We start from the raw sequence: 20,583 nt of genomic DNA on the forward strand, positions 1-20,583 counted from the left end.
TCTTTCCCTGAATGTGTATGGTGACTTTCTAAGTTTCTTTGTATCTGTGGTTGCTTTTGAATGGCATAGACTTTAATTGCCTGGTTCCTGGAAAGGGAAAAAGAGAATAATGAAGGAATAGAAAAAAGAAAGGATGTTAGCCCTTTAAATCCTTGAAAGTTTCTGCAACTGAGGTTTCTAATAAAATAGTAATTTTTGATGAAGGAAAAATGGTAACAAATCTATTGTAGTTCATTGTGGTTTTGAGAGAATGACCCTAAGAATTTTTAATCATACAAAAATATGGAAACTATCCTCAGAGATTTTTCCAAAGACTCAGAACCAATGAATGTGTATATGAGTGTGTGTGTATGTGTGTGTTTGTGTATGTGTATACTTAATCTATGTGTATACATGTATGTATACTATATAGATAGATATTTTTAAGAATTATTTTCATTTAACAATATTTATTATTATTATTTTTTAATTTGGCTAGAGAAAGACATAAAAGGAGAGAGGTAAAGTGAGAAAGAAAGATGCCGGGTCTGGAATTCAAACTACGGTAGGCCATATAGGAGTTAGCAACTTTTAACCCCCATGCCACCTGCCAGCCCCAATAGAGAGAGAAAAAGATGAGAGAAAGAGAGAAAGAGATATTAAGAGAGAAAGAGATGTTTATTTTAAGAAATTACCTCATTAAATTGTGGAGGTTTCCAAGTCCAAAATCTGCAATGGGAGGAGTGGCAGTTTGAATCCAAAGGCAGTCTGCTGGTGGAAGGTTTTCTTGCCTGGAGAGGTCAGTGTGTTCTATTAAGGCTTTCCTCTGACTGGATGAGGACCATTCACATTATGGAAGATAAGCTGCTTTACTCAAAATACATTTATTTCAATGTTAATCTGATTTAACCCTCCCTCCCCCCAAAAAAAAAAAAACTCACAAAAATATCCACAATAAGCTTAGACCAAATATCTGTGTTCTGTGGCCCTAACAGGTTGATACATGTAATTAACTATCACACTAGCTTAACCTCATCAAGAAAATGACAATATTAAATGGTATAAAATATGTCATGGCCCCTTTAAGTTGAAAAAATTCTCTATTTTTATCATTTTAATTCTCATTCCTGCAGTATTTTGTTTTTATTGTAAAACAGGAAAAATATCACATGCTTTTCCCTTTGCTCTACTGAGATGTCAAGGATTTTGCTTTATTGCTATGGAAAATCAACCTCCCTGAAGTTATCTTTGAACTACATATTTGATGTTTCTCCTGTCTCCTTAAGACCCCAAAAGGTGTCTTAATTGCAAATATAAAGCCTGTATATTTTTCTCCCTATAAACAGAACTGGGCACTAGGGAATGGGGTGGCTGTCCAGCCACCAAATAGCCCAGGAAGCCTTATTAAATAGGTCTTAAATTGCCTGAAAATTCCCTACCGAAGCAAAGGCTGAAGAGTCATTAACACAAGACCCTGTAATGTTTCTGTGGCTTTCACTTTTAATGGTAATTGCCCTCTCTTCTAGCCTGTTTTCTGTTGAGCCCCGATTTCTTCTCAGCTTTCTGTTCCTTTCCTTATCTTCTCATTATCCCAACTTTCTGCCTGGAATTTTCCACTCCTCCACCTCTTCTCTCTTGAGATGATTATGTAACTGTTTACTTTGGTGACTTACTCTATTAGTTACTCTCTGGACAAGGTGATTTTCCCAAATCTTTACTTCCTAGGGTTCCTGGATTCATAGTTTGGGTCCCTGTTGTCTTTTAAAGTTATATGAATCACTTTTAAAAGAATTCCTCTCATTTTTCTATCTTCTTAACTGTTTTATTTTTGTGGGAATTTCTATTAAGTAAAAATGTTGTTTGTCCTCAGAAAAGTGAATTTTTTTATCCACCTCAAGTTCACTAACCTGAACATGAACACGGTAGACTTTATGACCATGAAGTTGTCTTCCAGCTTTGAAGCTATTAGGTTGTGTCAGTAAAAGAATCCTGAAGTTTAACAATACCGCAGAGGGACTCAGAAACTATGAAATCTAGCAAATGTCTTTCTCTGTCATTCTGTCATAATTCGTGTGAAATCTAGCAAATGTCTTTCTCTGTCATTCTATCATTCTTTGTGCATATTTTCAATGTAATAATCATCCAATATTCTCAGATTGAAGGCTTTTTTTGCCCTACTCAGTTGCAGTTTTTGCTTAATTTAGGATGTTTTTTCTTCCTCATATTCTGAACTGAATTTTTCTTGCTGTCATAGTTTACTCCTACAGGAACCATGTATAAAACATTCTTTCTGTAGGGTCTTGACACCAAATAATAATCCTATATGAGATTCCAAGGGGTAGTAACTCATTACTTCAATGGTCTTTGAAGGGGGAGTTAATACCAGGGTGTGTACAAATCATCACTGAGGTTCAGGGAGAAACAGTCATATTCCTATAACAACGGTTGTTCCAATTTCATTATTTAAAGTGACTTTCATTTGTGTGTTTCATAATGTAAATATTAACCTACTGATAAATATAGAGAGAATATTTCTGTATCTATATGTATTATACTTGCCCAGAAGTTTCTATTGTTCGGGTGTTTGATTAAACAGCTTGGAGGCTGAGGCCAGCCTGAGACTGGGATAGGATAGGGTAGGATCCCACATGGCTAACTGTGTTTCAAGACCTAGTTGCTTGTAAAACACACTGTGTGCATGTGTGTGCATGCCCCAAATCCTGATGGAATGGAGAATTAGAAGAGAAGGTGTTATAACATGACCATTCTCCATGGAGAGTTCTCTCTCTCTCTCTCTCTCTCTCTCTCTCTCTCTGTGTGTGTGTGTGTGTGTGTGTGTGTGTGTGTGTCTTTCTCTCTCACACCCACACTCTCTAGCAAATTAAAAAAAAAAAAGAAAGAAAAGAAAAAACAGACAAAAAAATTTAAAAAAACCTTAGAGGCAAGATAATTTGCCTTGGAAGATTTTCAGTCTCATGATAATAGAAATATATAAATGCAATGTAATCTCTGTATAGAACCTAATGATGAGATGTTGTTAACTTCTTAATGACTCTTGCCCTTGTTAAATTGCTATTTTAGATGTATCAGTAGAATCGTTGGGGTTTTGTATTAGTCAGGATTTCTTGACTTTAAGCAGCAGAGATTTACTCAAACTATTTGGACAAGGAAACTGAAAACAACACTGGCTGGCTTACAAAATCAAAAAGAAGCTGGATGCTCTGGCCCAAGAACAGAACTATGTGAGCCCTAGTCCTCAGGAGAGAACTCCTTACCTGAAGGAGCTCAGGTCCCTGCTATTGTTTCATTCAGCTCTAGTTACTTTCCTTCTCTGAGGGTGAGCACCCAAGAGTCACATTTCCAAGGAAGAATCCGATGGTCTTCCTTGGATCACATGCTGCACTCCTAAAAATCTCTTATCAGCATCATTCTGTGTACATTTCCTGAGGAATGTAAAGAGGAAGTCCTTTCCAGCCATCAGCAAAGGAGAGCTTACACTTGAAATAGGGTTTTACAGAGGGGTAGAATTTGGGTGTGAGAAGTAGGAACAGACTACTGTGTATTTTTGGCTATATTGCAATCCTGACTTAAGGTCTTTAAATGTGATAAGACATGGGGTCTGTGAAATAAACCAGAACTGGGAGCTTAGAGATCCTTTAATGTGAAGTTTAAATCAAGTGTCAGGTTTGAGGGAATATACTTTTAATATTAATTTGTTTTATTTTTAAAAAATCACAATTGGAATCTTTTCACATGAGTAATTAATGCAGGAAGTAAGTCTCTGATTTTCCTTTCAGGTGTGTCTGCCCAGCTCACCAGCACCAGGCACCGTAGGAACACATCTGTAGGAACACCATTTTGGATGGCTCCTGAGGTCAGAGTTCAAAGGAGGCAAATGTAATATCTGATCCCTCCTGACTTTCCTTTTTGTGTGTACTCTATCTCCATAAGTGTTTTGGAGTATACCCTTTCAGGTGTGTCTGCCCAGCTCACCAGCACCAGGCACCGTAGGAACACATCTGTAGGAACACCATTTTGGATGGCTCCTGAGGTCAGAGTTCAAAGGAATATCTGATCCCTCCTGACTTTCCTTTTTGTGTGTACTCTATCTCCATAAGTGTTTTGGAGTATACCAGAAGAAAATGTTACTTGTGATATTTTCACTTGAGATGTTTGCATGTGTTTGCACAAGAGGTGTCCACTAACTGGGCTGTGAATGAATACACAGATGAACGAAAGATTGAAGGAATGAGTGAATCAGAAAAGAGAAAGAGAAACTACTTACAGCCTTAAGTTTTCATTAACTTTACTTTTAGTTGCTGAGTATGTATCTATATAAGTGATATTTACATGGATTTAAATTATAATAGAAGGGGCCAGTAGGCAGTGTAGTGATTAAGTCACTAGACTCCCACATGGCTGACCACAGTTCGAGTCCCAGACTCAGTGGCTTGAAAATCATGCTGCACACATGCATACGCATGCCCAAAATCCTAAGAGGAGAATGGAAGAGAAGGGATTACAGTTTGGCCATCCCCACAGGTGTTGATTTCTTACTTTCCTTCTTTCCATCTCTATCTCTAGCGAGTACACAAGCTCTATGGCAAAAACTAATTTAAAAAATTTAAAAAGATTGTAATAGAAATATTGTGAGACCCTCTCACCTTTGTTAGATCAGATTCAGGTCCATTAACCTATATGGCTGCTTTCCGTATGGAGTCCCTCTACCTGAGGGCTATGTTCAGCTTTGCTAGATTCTTCTCACCCCTACCTTTGGAAATTTGTAAAACTACTAAAATAGTTAAGGGAAAAGTTTTGAAGACTCACATTGTTTTCTCCACAGTCACTATTTATGCCTTTAGTTTTTTTAATTATGTTTACCAATAAAGAATACTTATTTTTGAGAACTCTCTGCAACCATTGGGAAAAGCTCTAAAATTTATCTATAATTTTCTAGGGAGTGAAGAGAGGAGAAGTAATTTAAATACTATATTAATATTGCAGAATCTTAGAATTAAATTGATTTGAGGATTAACTCCTGGGGTACTATTTCTGTTTGAATACAAATTATTACTTGAAAAAAAGTTAAATGTAAAGTTAATATAAAACACAAACAACCATTGGGAAAAGCTCTAAAATTTATCTATAATTTTCTAGGGAGTGAAGAGAGGAGAAGTAATTTAAATACTATATTAATATTGCAGAATCTTAGAATTAAATTGATTTGAGGATTAACTCCTGGGGTACTATTTCTGTTTGAATACAAATTATTACTTGAAAAAAAGTTAAATGTAAAGTTAATATAAAACACAAAGAGATGACAAATAATTTTTAGAAATTAAAAAAATCCAGTGGATTAAAATAATTTAATAGGGATTAATCTTAGAATAAAAATAGAAAGTATAATTAATTGCAAAAGCAAAAACATTGAATAAGAAACTCTCAAAATGAGTTTTGAAAATTTACAAAATTTTGAGAGTTAATAATAGTATAATTATATACCAAACAGTACATTTTACATATATTAATAATTAATATAATAATAAATAATATAATCATTAGCTTTCTAGCTTTATGTTTTTCATAAGTTGATTTATAGTAATAAAGGTATTATATGTTTAAATTTAACATTTAGTAAAAGCACTTAATATGAAATAATTTGGTATCAATTAGTTGAAAAGTGAAATTATTGATTTTGCATTTTCTAATTAAATCTATACCAAAGGTGTTATTTGTTGATTACATAAAGCCACCTTTTCCAAACTGGAGCATATGTGTGCTGGAATGAAGAGGTCAAAGAAAATAGTGACTGTGGTTGGTAACATACACTGTACTGTACTAGTTAATTTAGAGAGGGAAAAGGGAATGTTATTTATAATTATTCTAGAATAGCAAGTATCAATGAATTAGGAATGTCCTAAGCTAACTAGGACCTACATTCATCTGTGCCTATGGGGCAATGACCCCAGACCACATGTGTAAAGCCATAAAATAATGTATTATCCTGAAAAAACACACAGGTGCATGTGCTTGCATGCCCCAAATCCTGATGGGATGGAAAAGTGGAGAAAAAATAGACCTCATTTTTTAACTTTTTCTTTTTCTTTTTCTGCCGGAGAGCACATGCAATTTCTTACCCTGCTCCCTGGTTATCACATGTACCCTCTGGCAAAACAAAGATGAAAATGAAAAAGAAAGGAAAAAGAAAAAGAAATAAGTAGTTGTACAGAACACATTTTTATGCTAAGACAATAGAATGGAAAGTTCATATAAATGTATTTATTTTTAATAGTTTTATAGAGATATAATTCACATACCATGTAATTCACTTATTTAGCATGTACAATATTAAGATTTTTAGTGTATATACACAGGGTTGTACAACTATCACCACATTCAAAGTTCACATTATTTTAGTTCCTCCTAAAAGAAACCCAGTACGCATTGATAGTCATTCCTCATATTCCAAATTCCCCTAGACAATCATGACTCTATTTTTCATCTCTAGATTTACCTATACTGGATATTCATATATTATGTTCTATTGATATATTTTTCTATGTTTTTCTATGCAAATATGCATCATGACTTTTCTGATGACCCAATAAATGGAATCATAATATATAATGGCCCTTGAGTCAGAATTCTTTTACATAGCATAGTTTTCGTTGCTGCTGATTTTGTTTCTGAGGTTCATCTGCATTGTTACATGTATCAATACTTCACTGCTTTTAATGGCTCAATAATACTCTATTATGTGTATATACTACATTATGTTTACCTACTCATCAGCTGATGGACATTTAGGTTGTTGCCACTTTTTGGCTATTAGGAGTAAGGCTGCTATGAATATTTTGCCACATGAATTTTATTATTTATTTCTTCCATGAGCAAAAGAGACTGAGAAACAGCAACACCAACAGGGTTTTGATGCTGCAATCTACCTCCAGCCTCAGCCAGCCCTGGATCATGGTGGTATACATGCCTAACATACTCGAGGAGGTCTCCAAACACAAAGCTGGAACATTGCCATGTGTGTTGGCATCTCAGAGTGTTGCATTTTGCCACTGAAACACCACCAGGCCATCCACATTAACTTTAATGTAAAATTTGAAGACCAAGCAGTGGTGCAGAGGTAACACAACTGGACTTGTCTGGGAAACGTCCTAGGTTCCTGTCTGAGGACCTCCCTGAATATGCCAGACTGGCTGAGTCCAGGGGTGGATCACGCATGGAGACCCTTACGGATCTCTCTCTTTTTCTGTCTTCTTTCTCTCTCTCCTTCTCTCTCTCTTTCTTTCATCCTTGGAAGAAATGGATAAATAAACTTAAAAATAAAAAAACTGAAAACTTTTATGCTTACTCCCGATACTTCAGGTTATATGCTGTGATTTCAGTGATAAACTCTCCTATGACATCAAAAATACTTTGGTAGGAAAAGTTGAGAAGTGTAAAATGATGGCCCCATCATAACTGACTTTAAGTTGGGAAACTATATTCTTTCTCTCTCTCTCCCTCTCTCTGTATATATAGACCCAGAATATATATATAGGTAGTTAGATGTATATATGTATTTATATGAAGGGATCTTTAAAAACTTTTTTTGCTGTGTGCTCACTGGAGAGAAACATAGAGAGAAAGTGAGAAAGCACCCTCCCCAGGAGAGATGGTCATGCTATAATCCCTTCTCTTCCATTTCTCCATCCAGGATTTTGGACAGGGCATGCACATTTGCCTGGTGTAGTTTTCAAGCATCTGGGTTCAAGACTAGGACCACGCAGTTTGCCATGTGGGATCTAGCTGCTGTAACCACTGTGCTACCAGCTGGCCTAGTTAACGACATGTTTTTGTGTGCGTTGTTGTTGTTTTGAGAGATTTTTTGCTATTAAACATGTGTACTCACCAGAGAGACAGAGAGAGAAAAAGTAAGAAATCACCTCAAGCATGCATGGACACACCACAATCCCTTCTCCATTCTCCTCTTGAGATGTTGGGCACACATGCACATGAGCCCGGTGTGATTTTCAAACTCCCAGGTCCAGGATTTGTACCATAGTTGGTCACGTAAAAGTCCAGCCCCATAACCGCTACACCACTTGCTGTCCCCTAGTGACATGTTTTTAACCCTGGTTATAGTTTTACAATTTAGCATGGCTTCAGTTAAGATGTTGGTAAATCTTCATCAATGTTTGTTTTCATTCAGTTTACTTAGATTAATGATTTAAACCTTTTGGCATTACTCCAAAATAGTCTCTACTCCCTGTGTCTACTTGTTTTCTAGTTGCCATTAAAAGTAAAGGCCATCTGTTAATAACCCTCAAGTTTATTTTTCTTTACTTCTCTCTTTCTTTTACTTTTAATTCTTAAAGATATGTTCTTTATCATTATCCAGATGAATGTCTCTTATTTCATCAAATGTTTATTGAGTGACTACAACTGTACAATCATTCTTCTTCATGAAACTTTTCAAAATTTATTTTTATAATTTATTATTTGCATTTAATTGTACATCTTTGTTAGGTACAATATTGTTTTTCAAAACTTGCATGCAGTGTGTGATAATCAAATCAAGAATATTGTCACATTCATTGTCTTCAACAAATAACATTACATTCTACTGGTTTTTTATTTCTCATTTTAAAAATTGGCAACAGCATCTCTTTTTTTTAAATCTGTTGTATCATACCATTCTATAATTTGTTATTTGATTACATGCATTCCTATGTGTTAAATGCTGTTTTCCCCTCCCACACAGCCCCCTACGCAGTCTCTGGTATCTACAGTTGCCCACTCTACTTCTGTGTCTTGAGTTTCAATTTCTGCCAGAGTGCAGACATTCTTTATATGTTGAGCAGGGACATACAGTGTTTGTCTTTCATTAGCTATGTATTAGGGTCCATCTCTTCTCATTCAAGACACTGTTTCTTTTTTTTTTTTTTTTTGGTTTAACATTTTCAAAGATGTTCCTTTTCATAAGCTTTGTCCCTTATATTTTTGAACTTGCTAAGGTATTATCTATTGTTACAATAAAAACATTATCACTACTAATAATATGTTTTTTCATTCTCCTCTGGAGTTACTACCTTTATATTTACTTATAGCTTTCAAACTTCACCAGTTTAAATATGCCGTCTTCTCAACATTTTTGTTAAAGTCATAAACTTTACCTCGTTGTTGTTTTCTACTAGGTGATTGCATGTGAACAGCAATTGGATACCACTTATGATGCCAGATGTGACACTTGGTCCCTGGGTATCACAGCTATTGAGCTGGGGGATGGAGACCCTCCACTAGCTGACCTGCATCCCATGAGAGCACTCTTCAAAATACCAAGGTCAGACAGCTGACATTGCAGTCAGTATGTACAGCCCATTTTCCAGCCCCTGTCTGTTCATCAAGCTCATTATGGATATATTCCAACAAGTTGGGAACAGAGTGACCCAGAATATTATTCTACTTCTTCCAAGACACTATATTTGTTCAGTAGTTGTTTTTCCCTGGTCTAAGTAAAAAAGCTTTCAAATCAGTGTATTTTTCTCTCTTGTGCTAGGATGTGGTTTTATAAAATAGCAATTCTTCTCACTCTATTCAGCCCCTAAAGAGTTAGTGAGGCAGCGTGACCCATGGTCAGTGAGACAGCGATTTGCTTTGCTTTGCCTACCAATCAATCTAGTCATTTTCTTTTAGTATTAAGACTTATTTTTTACAGAACTTTAAAACAATATTATTATTTTTAAGATTATAAACAAAACTTTTGAGAAAGTAACAATTTTAAATATATATTAATATTTTGAATATGTTAATATAAACAATGAATTTAGAAGAATCACATTTCTAGAGCCATGAAAGCACTTTACTATCTAGGTAGACCCATCACCTAAGTGCGTGTATCAACAAATTTTCCTGTGCTTATCCTATTACCAATTTCTTTAAACACTATTCTATATGTGTGTGTGTGTATATATACAGATTAACACCTAGGTATTGCAGAAAACTAATGTGAAAAGACTTTCCAGCTTTATTATAGATATATCATTTTTGAAGACCTTAAGGATTTTGGATGGTCTGTTAATTGTAACGGGATGTACACAGAAACTGTGATGACAAGGCATAGTGGTAGGGTAGTATGTTACGGTTTGTTACCAAGCTCTCGTTAAATACATTTTATATATGTCTGTACAGAGCCCATAGGGAAGTGCTCTCACCCTAAAGAAGCATGCCAACATGTTATATTAATTTCCAAATGGGTCTATTTGGAAAATTTGGCATGTAATTAAATTATCATATGATCAAAACATTTGAATTTGTGTTTAGTTTTACCTTGGAATTTTCTGTCTTATCTCTAAGCAGACTTCAAGATATTTGTGGAAAAACAGAATTAAACTATGAGTTTATTTTCACACCAAACAAATTTAAATCAGTGCATAGTATTGTGTATGTATTCTGAATTATAATACACATATATATATCATGCTTTATATAAAAATTTCAATTTTATCTCAGGTCTTACTGTTTATGAAATATACAGGTTATTTGGTAGAAGAGGAAACAAGATTGTAGAACAGAAAAGAAAATCTTCTATACCAGTCCAAGATATTTCATTATATTTAAGGACAACAGGAAAAATAAAATAAAACCTGTATTTTCTAGTTCCTCCTGCCATGAACTTTGTGAGCTGAAGGCTGTACATCCTCAGCCATTTTCATTGTGGTGTGCATCACCATATTCTGACTAACGTTAGGATTCTTGGTGATGCTGTCACATGAACCAAGGATGTGATTAAATACCGACTGTAGAGAGAGATAAAAATGATGAATCGGAAAAGCTACCCAGTTCGGAGTATTCTGAAATCATCAAAACTTTGCTCTACTCTAAAGCAACCCAATACATCTCATAAGAGGAAAATTTTAGGAAGTTAAACAGAACGAGGTTGTTGTGGAAAAGAATTGCTTTTTACAATGTACAAATCAGCACTCTTCAAATTGTCCTAAGGATCGTGAAATGAGCTGTGTGGTGATCTGGGGTAGCAGTTTTCTTTAATGAGCCTGTACAAACTGTACATTAATTTCATTATAAGCTATTTAAAGAGTACCACAGAACTGAAGACAAAGTATTTCCATTCCACTAGCGAAAACAAAGAGCTGTTAGAATGAACATAAAGCAGCACTTCAGCAAATTCAGCTATCATGGTTGATCAATGTTGCTTGATTACCGAGTTAGATCAGCCTCGTTTCCAAACGTTGTTCATTGGTATTCACGAACATGCCAAAAAAGAAAAGATTTGTTCAGCTTGAAACAAAAGGAATTAATAACAAAATCTTTTAAGTGGTATTCAGAGCTTTATACCTAATAATGTTTTCCAGTTCCTTCCTTTGTAACATGGCCTAACAGTTGTTTCCTAACAAAAAAAGAACAACTCCTGAAGGTACTCTTCTGTGCTCCTTTTTCCATATTCCAAACAATGCTCCGTTTAGGTCACCTCTGTGTATATTCCTGAGCAACTTCTACAGTACTCCTAGGGAAAAAAAAATATTCCCCCAGAATTCGTTGTTTCTATTCTGCTAAGTACTGATGTTTTCCCCTAGGGCTATCCGGTAAAAGCAAGAAGGTTCTTTAAAGGGGGAAAAAAATGAACAGCTAGAAAAATTGGGTCATATATTAAGAGCTTTCAGAGAAATAAGGAACCTGTCATTTTGTATGAAGAATGATTAATGACTAATTATCTGCCTTTGAATTGGAAAATGATGGCATTCTTTGATTGCATCCGGGCAGAGTCTGTGGCTGCAGGCGTGCATTTAGCTAGCCAGCTCTGCCTCTCCTTCTGCAGATTGACCAGTGTACACAAGCCAACCTTGACTCTTATTTTTCCAGGAATCCACCCCCAAAACTAAGGCAACCTGAACTCTGGTCAGCAGAATTCAATGACTTCATTAGCAAGTGAGTAACAGGAGGGTCATTTTTTTTTCTAAAGTCACAGAGACACTATCCTGTTATAAATTTGAAATGTGCCTTTCTATACTTCTGAATCTCCTCTTGTTTCTTCTCTGCTAAGTCACCCCAGAGATTTTCCATTCTTTTCTTATTTTTAGAGGATTTTGCCTTAGGAAGTGTGAGGTCACCAGAGAGAGAGAGTGAGAGGGAAAGTGAGAAATCACTCCCTAGCGGGGATGACCACACCACAGTCTCTTCTCCTACATTCTCCTCCCAGGATCTAGGGCATGCACACATGTACACCTGATGTGTGTCACCAGGTCTGGGACTTGAACCATGACCTGCCATGTGAGAGACCAGTGATGTAACCGCTACACAATCTGCTTGCCCCTTCCATTATTTTCTGCAGAAGAGTACAGTGTCTTCTCGATGTTCAGCCAGTTCACGTTGCCCAGATAGTGATCTTTGGGTTGTGTTTATTCACTTACATGATAGCCCCGTATCTGTGGACCCTTCATCATCCATGGACACACTGTCCTGTCCCCAGCCTTTGGTGGGTCTTCTCTTAGCATCTCCCATGTGCTTGCTTACAACCTGCTTAGTCATTTAACTTTTCACTTATGGGCACTAGTTCTTACTGTAATCAGAATTTTCACTGTAATCAGTGAATCAGATAATCATATCTATAAAATGCTTATGCATTTGAAATTCAGTGAATGTTTTTAATTTGATGAACAGTTAGCCTAACGCAGAGCCTCCAGACAATTGAGAGAAGGCAAGGAATGAGACATTTTCTGAAAATCGGCCCTGTAAGGTTTTTTTCCACAAACTTCATGTCTTCAACTTTAACGAATAAAATAAGGGATAAATCTTTACTGTAAATGGGAGAGAAGGGTTGGTAAGGATTGAGGTGCCGGGGCCAGCAGGTGGCATAGCGGTTAAGGTGCTAGACTCACACATGGTCAACTGTGGTTTGAGTCCTGAACCCAGTGCCTTGAAAATCATGCCAGGTGCATGTGTGTAAGTGCCCAAAAGCTCAAGAGGAGAATGGAGGAGAAGGGAATGCAGCCTAGTCATCTCTCTTGGGGAGTGATTTTTCACTTTCTGTCTCCCTGTCTCTGTCTGTCTCTCCAGCAAGTGTACAAATCCTACAGCAAAAATATCTCTTAAAAAAGAAAAACAGAATTAAGGTGCCAAACTCTACTCAGACAGTGTAGAAAGAACACAGAAAGGGAAGGAACCAGTCATATTCATACGTATTACTGCCATTGATTTTCCTACTACTGGGTCGTTGTAAAAGTCATGACACATTTTTCATAGAAAAGCATGGGAAAATATGACTTTTCTGATGACCTAATAGAATATCTATTTTTCTAAAGATAAGAGACTTAGATTTAAGAGAGAAAAATCCAAGAATTGATCGTCTTTTTTGTTTTCACTTTACCAGACGTTACTAAACATGTCACAGACACTACACTGTATTTAATAAACGGCAGTCTCACTTTTCAAATATTCTAGAGGAATTGCTGGTAATTCAGAAGAGATCCCCACAATGTAGTGTCTGCCCCATATCTGCAGATTCTCAGTGGAATCTCATGTCCTTCACACATTTCTCCCATCTACCCTGAGAAGCATTTGCTTGGTTCTTTCAGGCAGTTCCTATTCCATCCTGTGGACTGTCGTATTTTGGTTCTCTCCCTCTGGTAACATGGCCAGTTTTACTTAGCTTACCTGTTTGGATGTCTTTTTAAGTAGAATTTTTTAAAAAAAATATTTTATTTATCTTTATTTATATACTTATTTATTTATTTTTATTTGACAGGAGAGGAACAGAGCAAAAGAGAGAGAGAAAGCAAGCCACCAGGTCTGAGACTCAAACCGTGGTTGGCCATGTGGGAGTCCAGTGCCTTAACCACCAGGCCACCTACCAGCCTCCCTGTTGAGATGTCTTTCTAACTAGACAGTAAGCAACTCTAGGCACTGGGTATGCCTGTTTGGCACTGTAATGCCAATGTCTAGCAGAGTGTCTGGTATGCATTCGCTTTTTGATTAATTTATTTGAATAAAATAATTTTATATGTGATTCTTATGAAAACTAAGATACAATTGCTATAGATATCAGAAATTGATGTATTCTGTTAAACTATCAATAAATGAAAACTTAGGAACAGCAGTTAGCATAATGGCTATGTCGCTAGACTCCCATGTAGTCAATTGCGGTTTGAGTCCCAGACCCGGTGGCTTAAACTCGCGTCAGGCGCATGTGAGAACATGCCCAAGATCCCGAGAGGAGAATGGAAGAGAAGCGATTGCGGTGTGGCCATACACCCTGGGGGATGATTTCTCGCTTTCTGTCTCCCTGTTTCTCTCTGTCTCTCTGGCGAGCACACATGCCCTATAGCAAAAACCTCTCAAAAATAAAATAAAATAAATGAATAAAAATAAATAAATGAAAACTTAGAGCACTTGTTCTTATGTTCAGACATGGTCATCTTTACTCCTTAGCAGATTTTAACAACCCTGGGGTATACCTTTTAGATAAGCCCCCAAAGGGGTGAAATAAACTGCCAAATGATTATCTCAGGAGGACTAACAATTCTGATTAGAAATAGCAGTGCTGGGACCAGCAGATGGCATAATGGTTACATTGCTAGATTCCCATGTAGCTGACAACAGTTCAAGTCCCAGACCCAGTGACTTGAAACTCACACTGGGTGCATGAGTGTGCATGCCCCAAATCCCAAGAATGGAAGAAAAGGGATTGCAGCATGGCTATCCCTCCTGGGGAGTGATTTCTCACTTTCTGACTCTCTGTCTCTGGTGAGTGCATGTACTTTACAGCAAAAAATCTCCCCCACAAAAAAGAAATAACAGTGCTTTCGGTGGCCCCATAGCCCAGTGGTTAAGAAAACTGGATCCCACAAGCCCAAGCATAGTTCAAATCGCAGCCCTGGTGGCTTGAGAAACACACCAGATATCATGTGTGTGTGCAAGTATATGTGTGTGTTCACACCCAAAATATCCCAGCAGGATGGAGAAATGGAAGCGAGGGGATTGTGGTGTGACCATGCCCCATTGGAAAGTGCTCCCTCCCTCTCTCTCTCTCTCTCTCGCTCTCGCTCTCGCTCTCATTCTCTCTCCAACTCCCTGCCCTCCGTCTGTGTCTCTGGCAGATTTTTTAAAAAGTTTAAAATACAGGAAATGGCACTGCTCAAGTAAAAGGGGATTTTTCTTCTCCTTTTGTTTGTTTATTTGTTCATTTTCAATATCCCTAACAACAGTCTGGTTCTTTCATAATCAATATCCTCTGAATCTCAGGATTGGAAAGATCTTGAGAAGTTGTATAGTCCAAGTTCCCACCCAGAGCTTAAATGCTTCTGAAGCTTGTACACTCGGTGGCCATTCATTCAGTGTCTAACATTCTGAATAAATATAATACTTCCCAGGACCAGCCCTGTAGAGATAGAGAAATGCAGGAAAAAGGATTGTGGCATGAACAGTCCCCATGGGGAGAGTGCTTTCTCTCCCTCTCTCTGTCTCTCTCATGCATATGCTCTCTGGCAATAAATAATAATAATTATTCCTAGTGCAGTTCATTTTGCCCAGGTAAACCTCACCCCTGGAAAGCTCTTCCTTATACTGACCTGAAGCTTGTTCTTCTCTTGTTTCCACCACTCAGTCCTAGGTATTTTGCGCCCTGTGACCGCTGAGAGTAGTGGAATCCCTTTTCCACATATTTGAAAACATTGTCATAGATAATTAACTCATTAGTTTGTCCAAATGTTCCTCCTGTGATGTTGTTTCCAGTGGTCTCACTAGCTTTATCCTTTCTCACAAATATGCTCAGGTTGATCCATCAAAAGGTGTGATACTCATTAGTACCTCTACCCTGCAACCTCAAAGAACATCTGCAGATGTGGAATTTAAATACCTTCAGCACATTAGCCTTCTCACATGGGTTAGCAGTTTTATCGCGTAGAGGAAACAGATCAATAGAGAAGAAGCCTTTAAAGGCATTTGTGAAGGGAAACCACAAAGTTTATTTTAACTTTATATACGCATTAAAACTGTGATGACTTCTCTGTCGTTTAGCTACTGGCTCGTAAAGGACACTTTGCAGTGGAGACAGTTTAATTATTACAACCCAATAATGCTTGCTGGGAGACTAGGGGAGTGGTATTTGGATTAAAGTTGGTATCCCGACAGCATAGGAACTCACAGATCTGTGCACTTTCACAAACATTCATGTCACCATATTTCAGCTTCATATTTTTTAATAGGTGTTTGGGCTGAGCATTCATGAAGAGCCTTGCTCCCTTGTGTTAATTTTTTAGGCATATGAGTAACAGTTTAAAAACAAAAGCTCTAACTTACCCAATAATTTCATGTTCTTTTTTGTCAGTGCAGGTGCTTGACTAAAGATTATGAAAAGCGCCCAACAGTGTCAGATCTTTTACAGCATAAATTTATTACTCAAATTGAGGGAAAAGATGTGATGCTACAGAAACAGCTGATGGAATTCATTGACCTTCATCAGTGCATGGGAAGCACAGAGAAGGCCAGGTAATCAAATAATGTCTTGACTCCAAAAATCCGAAGATCATCTAAAGATTGAACTACTTTACAATGCGGTTGTTTTTAAAATGAAATGAGAACTACTTAAAGTTTCCTGGTTGTTATTTGGAGGTAGTGAGGTTCTTGGATGAAAAGAGTTGAGTTGCATCCTGATATTGGTAGCTTTTTTGTTTTTTAGGTTTTTGCCATAGTATGTTGTGCTCATTAGATAGAGAGACAGACAGACAGGCAGAGGGAAAGTGAAAAATCATCCCCCTGGGGGATAGGCATGCCACAGTCACTTCTCCCTAATTCCCCTCTCAGGATTTGGGGTATACACACACATGCGCCTGGTGGATTTTCAAGCTGCCAGAGCCACGACTCAAAGCACAGTTGACCATGTGGAAGTCCAGCACCTTCACCATGCCATCTGCTGGTCCTGTTGATAGAATTTTTTAAAAAATTCTTTGTTCATCATCAGAACAAAGAATGTAAATGTCAGTAGTTGACTAGGATTGGTATATGTTTTCTCATATTTTCTGCTCTTTTTATAAAGTAAGATAGCATATTTGGGATTTTAAAAAGAATTTTTAAATTTGTAAGACTTTTTTTTTTTTCTTCGAGAGGTTTTTACTATAGGGCACGTGCACTCGCCAGAAAGACAGAGAGAGACAGAAAGACAGAAAGCAAGAAATCACGCCCCCCCCCCGGGGGAGGGATGGCCACACCGCAATCCCTTCTCCTCCATTCTCCTCTTGGGATCTTGGCCATGCACGCACATGTGCCTGGCATGAGTTTTAAGCCACCAGGTCTGGGACACAAACCATGGCTGACTACATGGGAGTCCAGTGACATAGCCATTATGTTAACAGCTGGTCTCAAGACTTTTTGACATTATCATTTGTTGGTATCATTTTTCCTGACTAAATTATATTTTTAGATAAACTTAATATTGTTTTTCATAGTTACTATTTGGATTTTTACTAGTATATGTGCTTATTCTAGAAAATAAGAAGATACAGTGAAGTGTACATTAACTTAATCTAGTATAACATTTTAACCTATAACCTTTTGGTATCTTCTTATGATTGGATATATATTTGAAACAGAATTGCAGTTACATTCATATATGTTCTGGATCCTCCTTCTTTCACTGAATAGTGAATGTCCATCATTAAATATCTATCTACCATAATATTTTTGATGACAGCACAGTATTCCCTTGACTATTTAGTGATTGATTTCAGTAATAAGGCTTTATTATTAGATATTTAGGTTATTCCTAATTGTTTCTACTTTAACAAATAGCACTAATGAAGAGTTGTACAAGAATCACTTATTATTTCTTTAAGATAAATTTCTATAGATGATACCGTTAAGTCAAAAAGTAGTCCTTTGTAACGTGAATGTATTCCTGAGACTTCTGTTAGTTGCATCTCAGAAGCCTGCTGCTATTAGGGAACTGGGAAAAATGCATAGAAAATAGGACTTGAGGGACCAGCAGTTGGAGTAATGGCTATGTCGCTGGACTCCCACGTAGTCGACTGCGGTTTGCGTCTGGACCCGGTGACTTAAAACACGCTGGGCGCGTGTGTGTGCGTGCCCAAGATCCCAAGAAAAGAATGGAGGAGAAGGGATTGCGGCATGGCCATCCTCCCTGGGGGGTGATTTCTCGCTTTCTGTCTCTCTGTCTCTCTGTCTGTCTGGCGAGCACACACGTCCTATAGCAAAAATCTCTCCAAAAAAAAAAAATAGGACTTGATTTATTTGAATTCCTATTGCAAGTTACATGTGTAATGCCTGTTATGTGCTAGACAATGTGTTGAGACTTTATTTGGATTTTCTCATGTGACTTTACAACTCCAAGGAAAATATTTTATGGTACCCCATTTTCACAGCTGAGAAGAACTGAAGTTTCAAAGGCTAATTAACTTACACAAGGCTTCACAGGGTATGTATGACTAGATGGGGATTCAGATCCTGATCCCAAAGCCCAAGCTTTAGTTACACGCGTAAACAGCCTAACAGTAGTGGATGATATCAGGAGATAATTGTCCTTGCCTATGTGAGTTTATAGCCTTGCTGCAGAGACAGGCTAATAAATCTTTAATGAGGAAAAATTAAAGTTGCGAGTGGAGTTAAATGACAAAAAGAAGAAAGCAGACATGTAGTTTATAGCAATGAGGTAGCTGGAGGTTTACTTATGCCATCTTTTTATTTTTGTGTGAGTGCAGTTTCATAGTCTGCCAAACCTCATCCTTCACAACATACACACAGCAAGCAAATAAACAGAACAAACAAATTGAGGTGCAGCAGCATTGTATAGGGTATTCAATTTCAACAACAACAGAGGATCTCTGATTTTACTCTACTTGCAAACTAACAAGTTGACCTGCCAATTTCATAAATGCTGGCAGAAGACACAAGACTCTGGGATCAGAGACAAAGAACTACATTACTTATAGCTAAGGTGACTTACATGAGCTGGATATTCACACTGATGGTCCCTGCTCACTAAGTTCTGGGAGCGACGCTGAATGGCTTAGGTGGATGGGGTACACACAGTGGGCTTGCCTACTAGCTGGGAAACCCCTGAGCATGGGAAATTCCAGTCTCTTAAAGGGGCTGCTAGTAACCCTGCCCAAATTCTGCCCTGGAAGACACATTATCTCTAACTACTGGATAGAAAATAAAACTTCATCTGTCCTAGAGGGAGAAAATATTTTAAACTTCTAAGGCTGCTTGTTATACAAATGTCACTGAAAACATAGTCTGGAACAAAAGCTAATTCAAGACATGCAGAAACATGAAAGACTCACAGAGAATTGTCTCCCAGCATTCAATCATCATTAGAATGAATGAAGTAGGTGCCATGCCATAGTACAACAGTAATGCAACTGGATCCAGATGGGAAAATGTCTGGGTTCATGTCCCAGGACCTTCCTGAGCATGCCAGGCATGCAGGTATGTGCCCAAGATCAGGGTCAGCTTAAGACTGGAGGAGGGTCATGGCATGAAGACCCTGATGGGCATGTTTCTCTCTCTCTCTCTCTCTCTCTCTCTCTCTCTCTCTCTGTTTCTATCTGAAAAAATAAATATTTTTTTAAAAAAGAAAGAATGGTTGAATTACATGACATTTTGATTCTAAACCTAGTGCTATAAATTCTAGTGATTAAAAAAATTTAATTATCAAAAACTATTATATATTGAACATTGTGTTAGGCTCAGTACTTCTGATTGTAAATTTCTAAATCACAAGATGTATTCTTGTTTATCCTGTTAAGAATTCAGAAAATGTTTTCCATATGAGAAGTTATGCCTTTTTCAATTATGAAAAATTTTCAGTAATTATTCTTTTAAGTAATGGTCCTCTGTCATTCTTTTCATTTTTACTCCTGAGAGATAAGTGTTAGAATTTCCTAATTTACCTTATATGTCTTGTAATTTCTCTTTTATATCTGTCATGTATTTATCATTCTCAATTACTGGGTCATCAAATAAGTCATGACATATTTTTTTCTGTGTTTTTCCATGCAAAGATGCATGACTTTTGCAATGACCCAACACATTCTGGAAAAATTCTTCAGAATTGCTTTCCATTTTAATGATTCTCTTAAAACTACCTCTAGGCCTCATCTAGAATTGATTCTTTATGTTGATTTTTCTTATTTATGTCTGTATTGACATCTATCGGGCAGTCAGAAAAGTCATGATTTATTTTTGCATAGGAAAACATGGAAAAACATGTCATGACTTTCCCAACAAACTGTTATTTAAAAATATATATATATATATATATTTTTTTTTATATGTACGTATGTATGTGTGGTGTTTTAGTCAGGGTCTGCTGTGTTCCAGTCCTCCTGCTCAGCATCCTGAGTACCTACAATTATGAGTGCATACAAGTACACCCAGCTGTTTAGGGTGGGCTGAGAATCAAACCTCCCATGTGGCTTCAGTCTGCTAAGCAGACTGCTAAGCAGATGTTTTAAAACATCTATTATTTATTCATATCTGATTTTTTGTATCTAACTCTTGGTATCTGCCTATTTTCTTTTCTTTTCTTTTGTGTGTGTGTGTGTGTGTTTGTGTGTGTGTGTGTGTGTGTGTGTGTGTGTG

General features: G+C 37.1%; 1 protein-coding gene across 1 annotated transcript in view; it reads left to right on the top strand.

Annotated features, from left to right (window-relative positions):
* MYO3A (myosin IIIA) overlaps positions 1 to 20,583 on the top strand; it is a 286,656-nt gene that overhangs the window by 80,274 nt on the left and 185,799 nt on the right. The window contains exons 5-8 of the mRNA XM_006139727.2: positions 3,777 to 3,853; positions 9,168 to 9,313; positions 11,851 to 11,916; positions 16,318 to 16,473. Of these exons, the coding sequence (XP_006139789.1) occupies positions 3,777 to 3,853; positions 9,168 to 9,313; positions 11,851 to 11,916; positions 16,318 to 16,473 (445 nt within the window). The remainder of the gene's footprint in view (positions 1 to 3,776; positions 3,854 to 9,167; positions 9,314 to 11,850; positions 11,917 to 16,317; positions 16,474 to 20,583) is intronic.

The sequence above is a fragment of the Tupaia chinensis genome, unplaced genomic scaffold, assembly GCF_000334495.1.
Source record: "Tupaia chinensis unplaced genomic scaffold, TupChi_1.0 Scaffold000001_1, whole genome shotgun sequence".
NCBI lineage: Eukaryota > Metazoa > Chordata > Mammalia > Scandentia > Tupaiidae > Tupaia > Tupaia belangeri.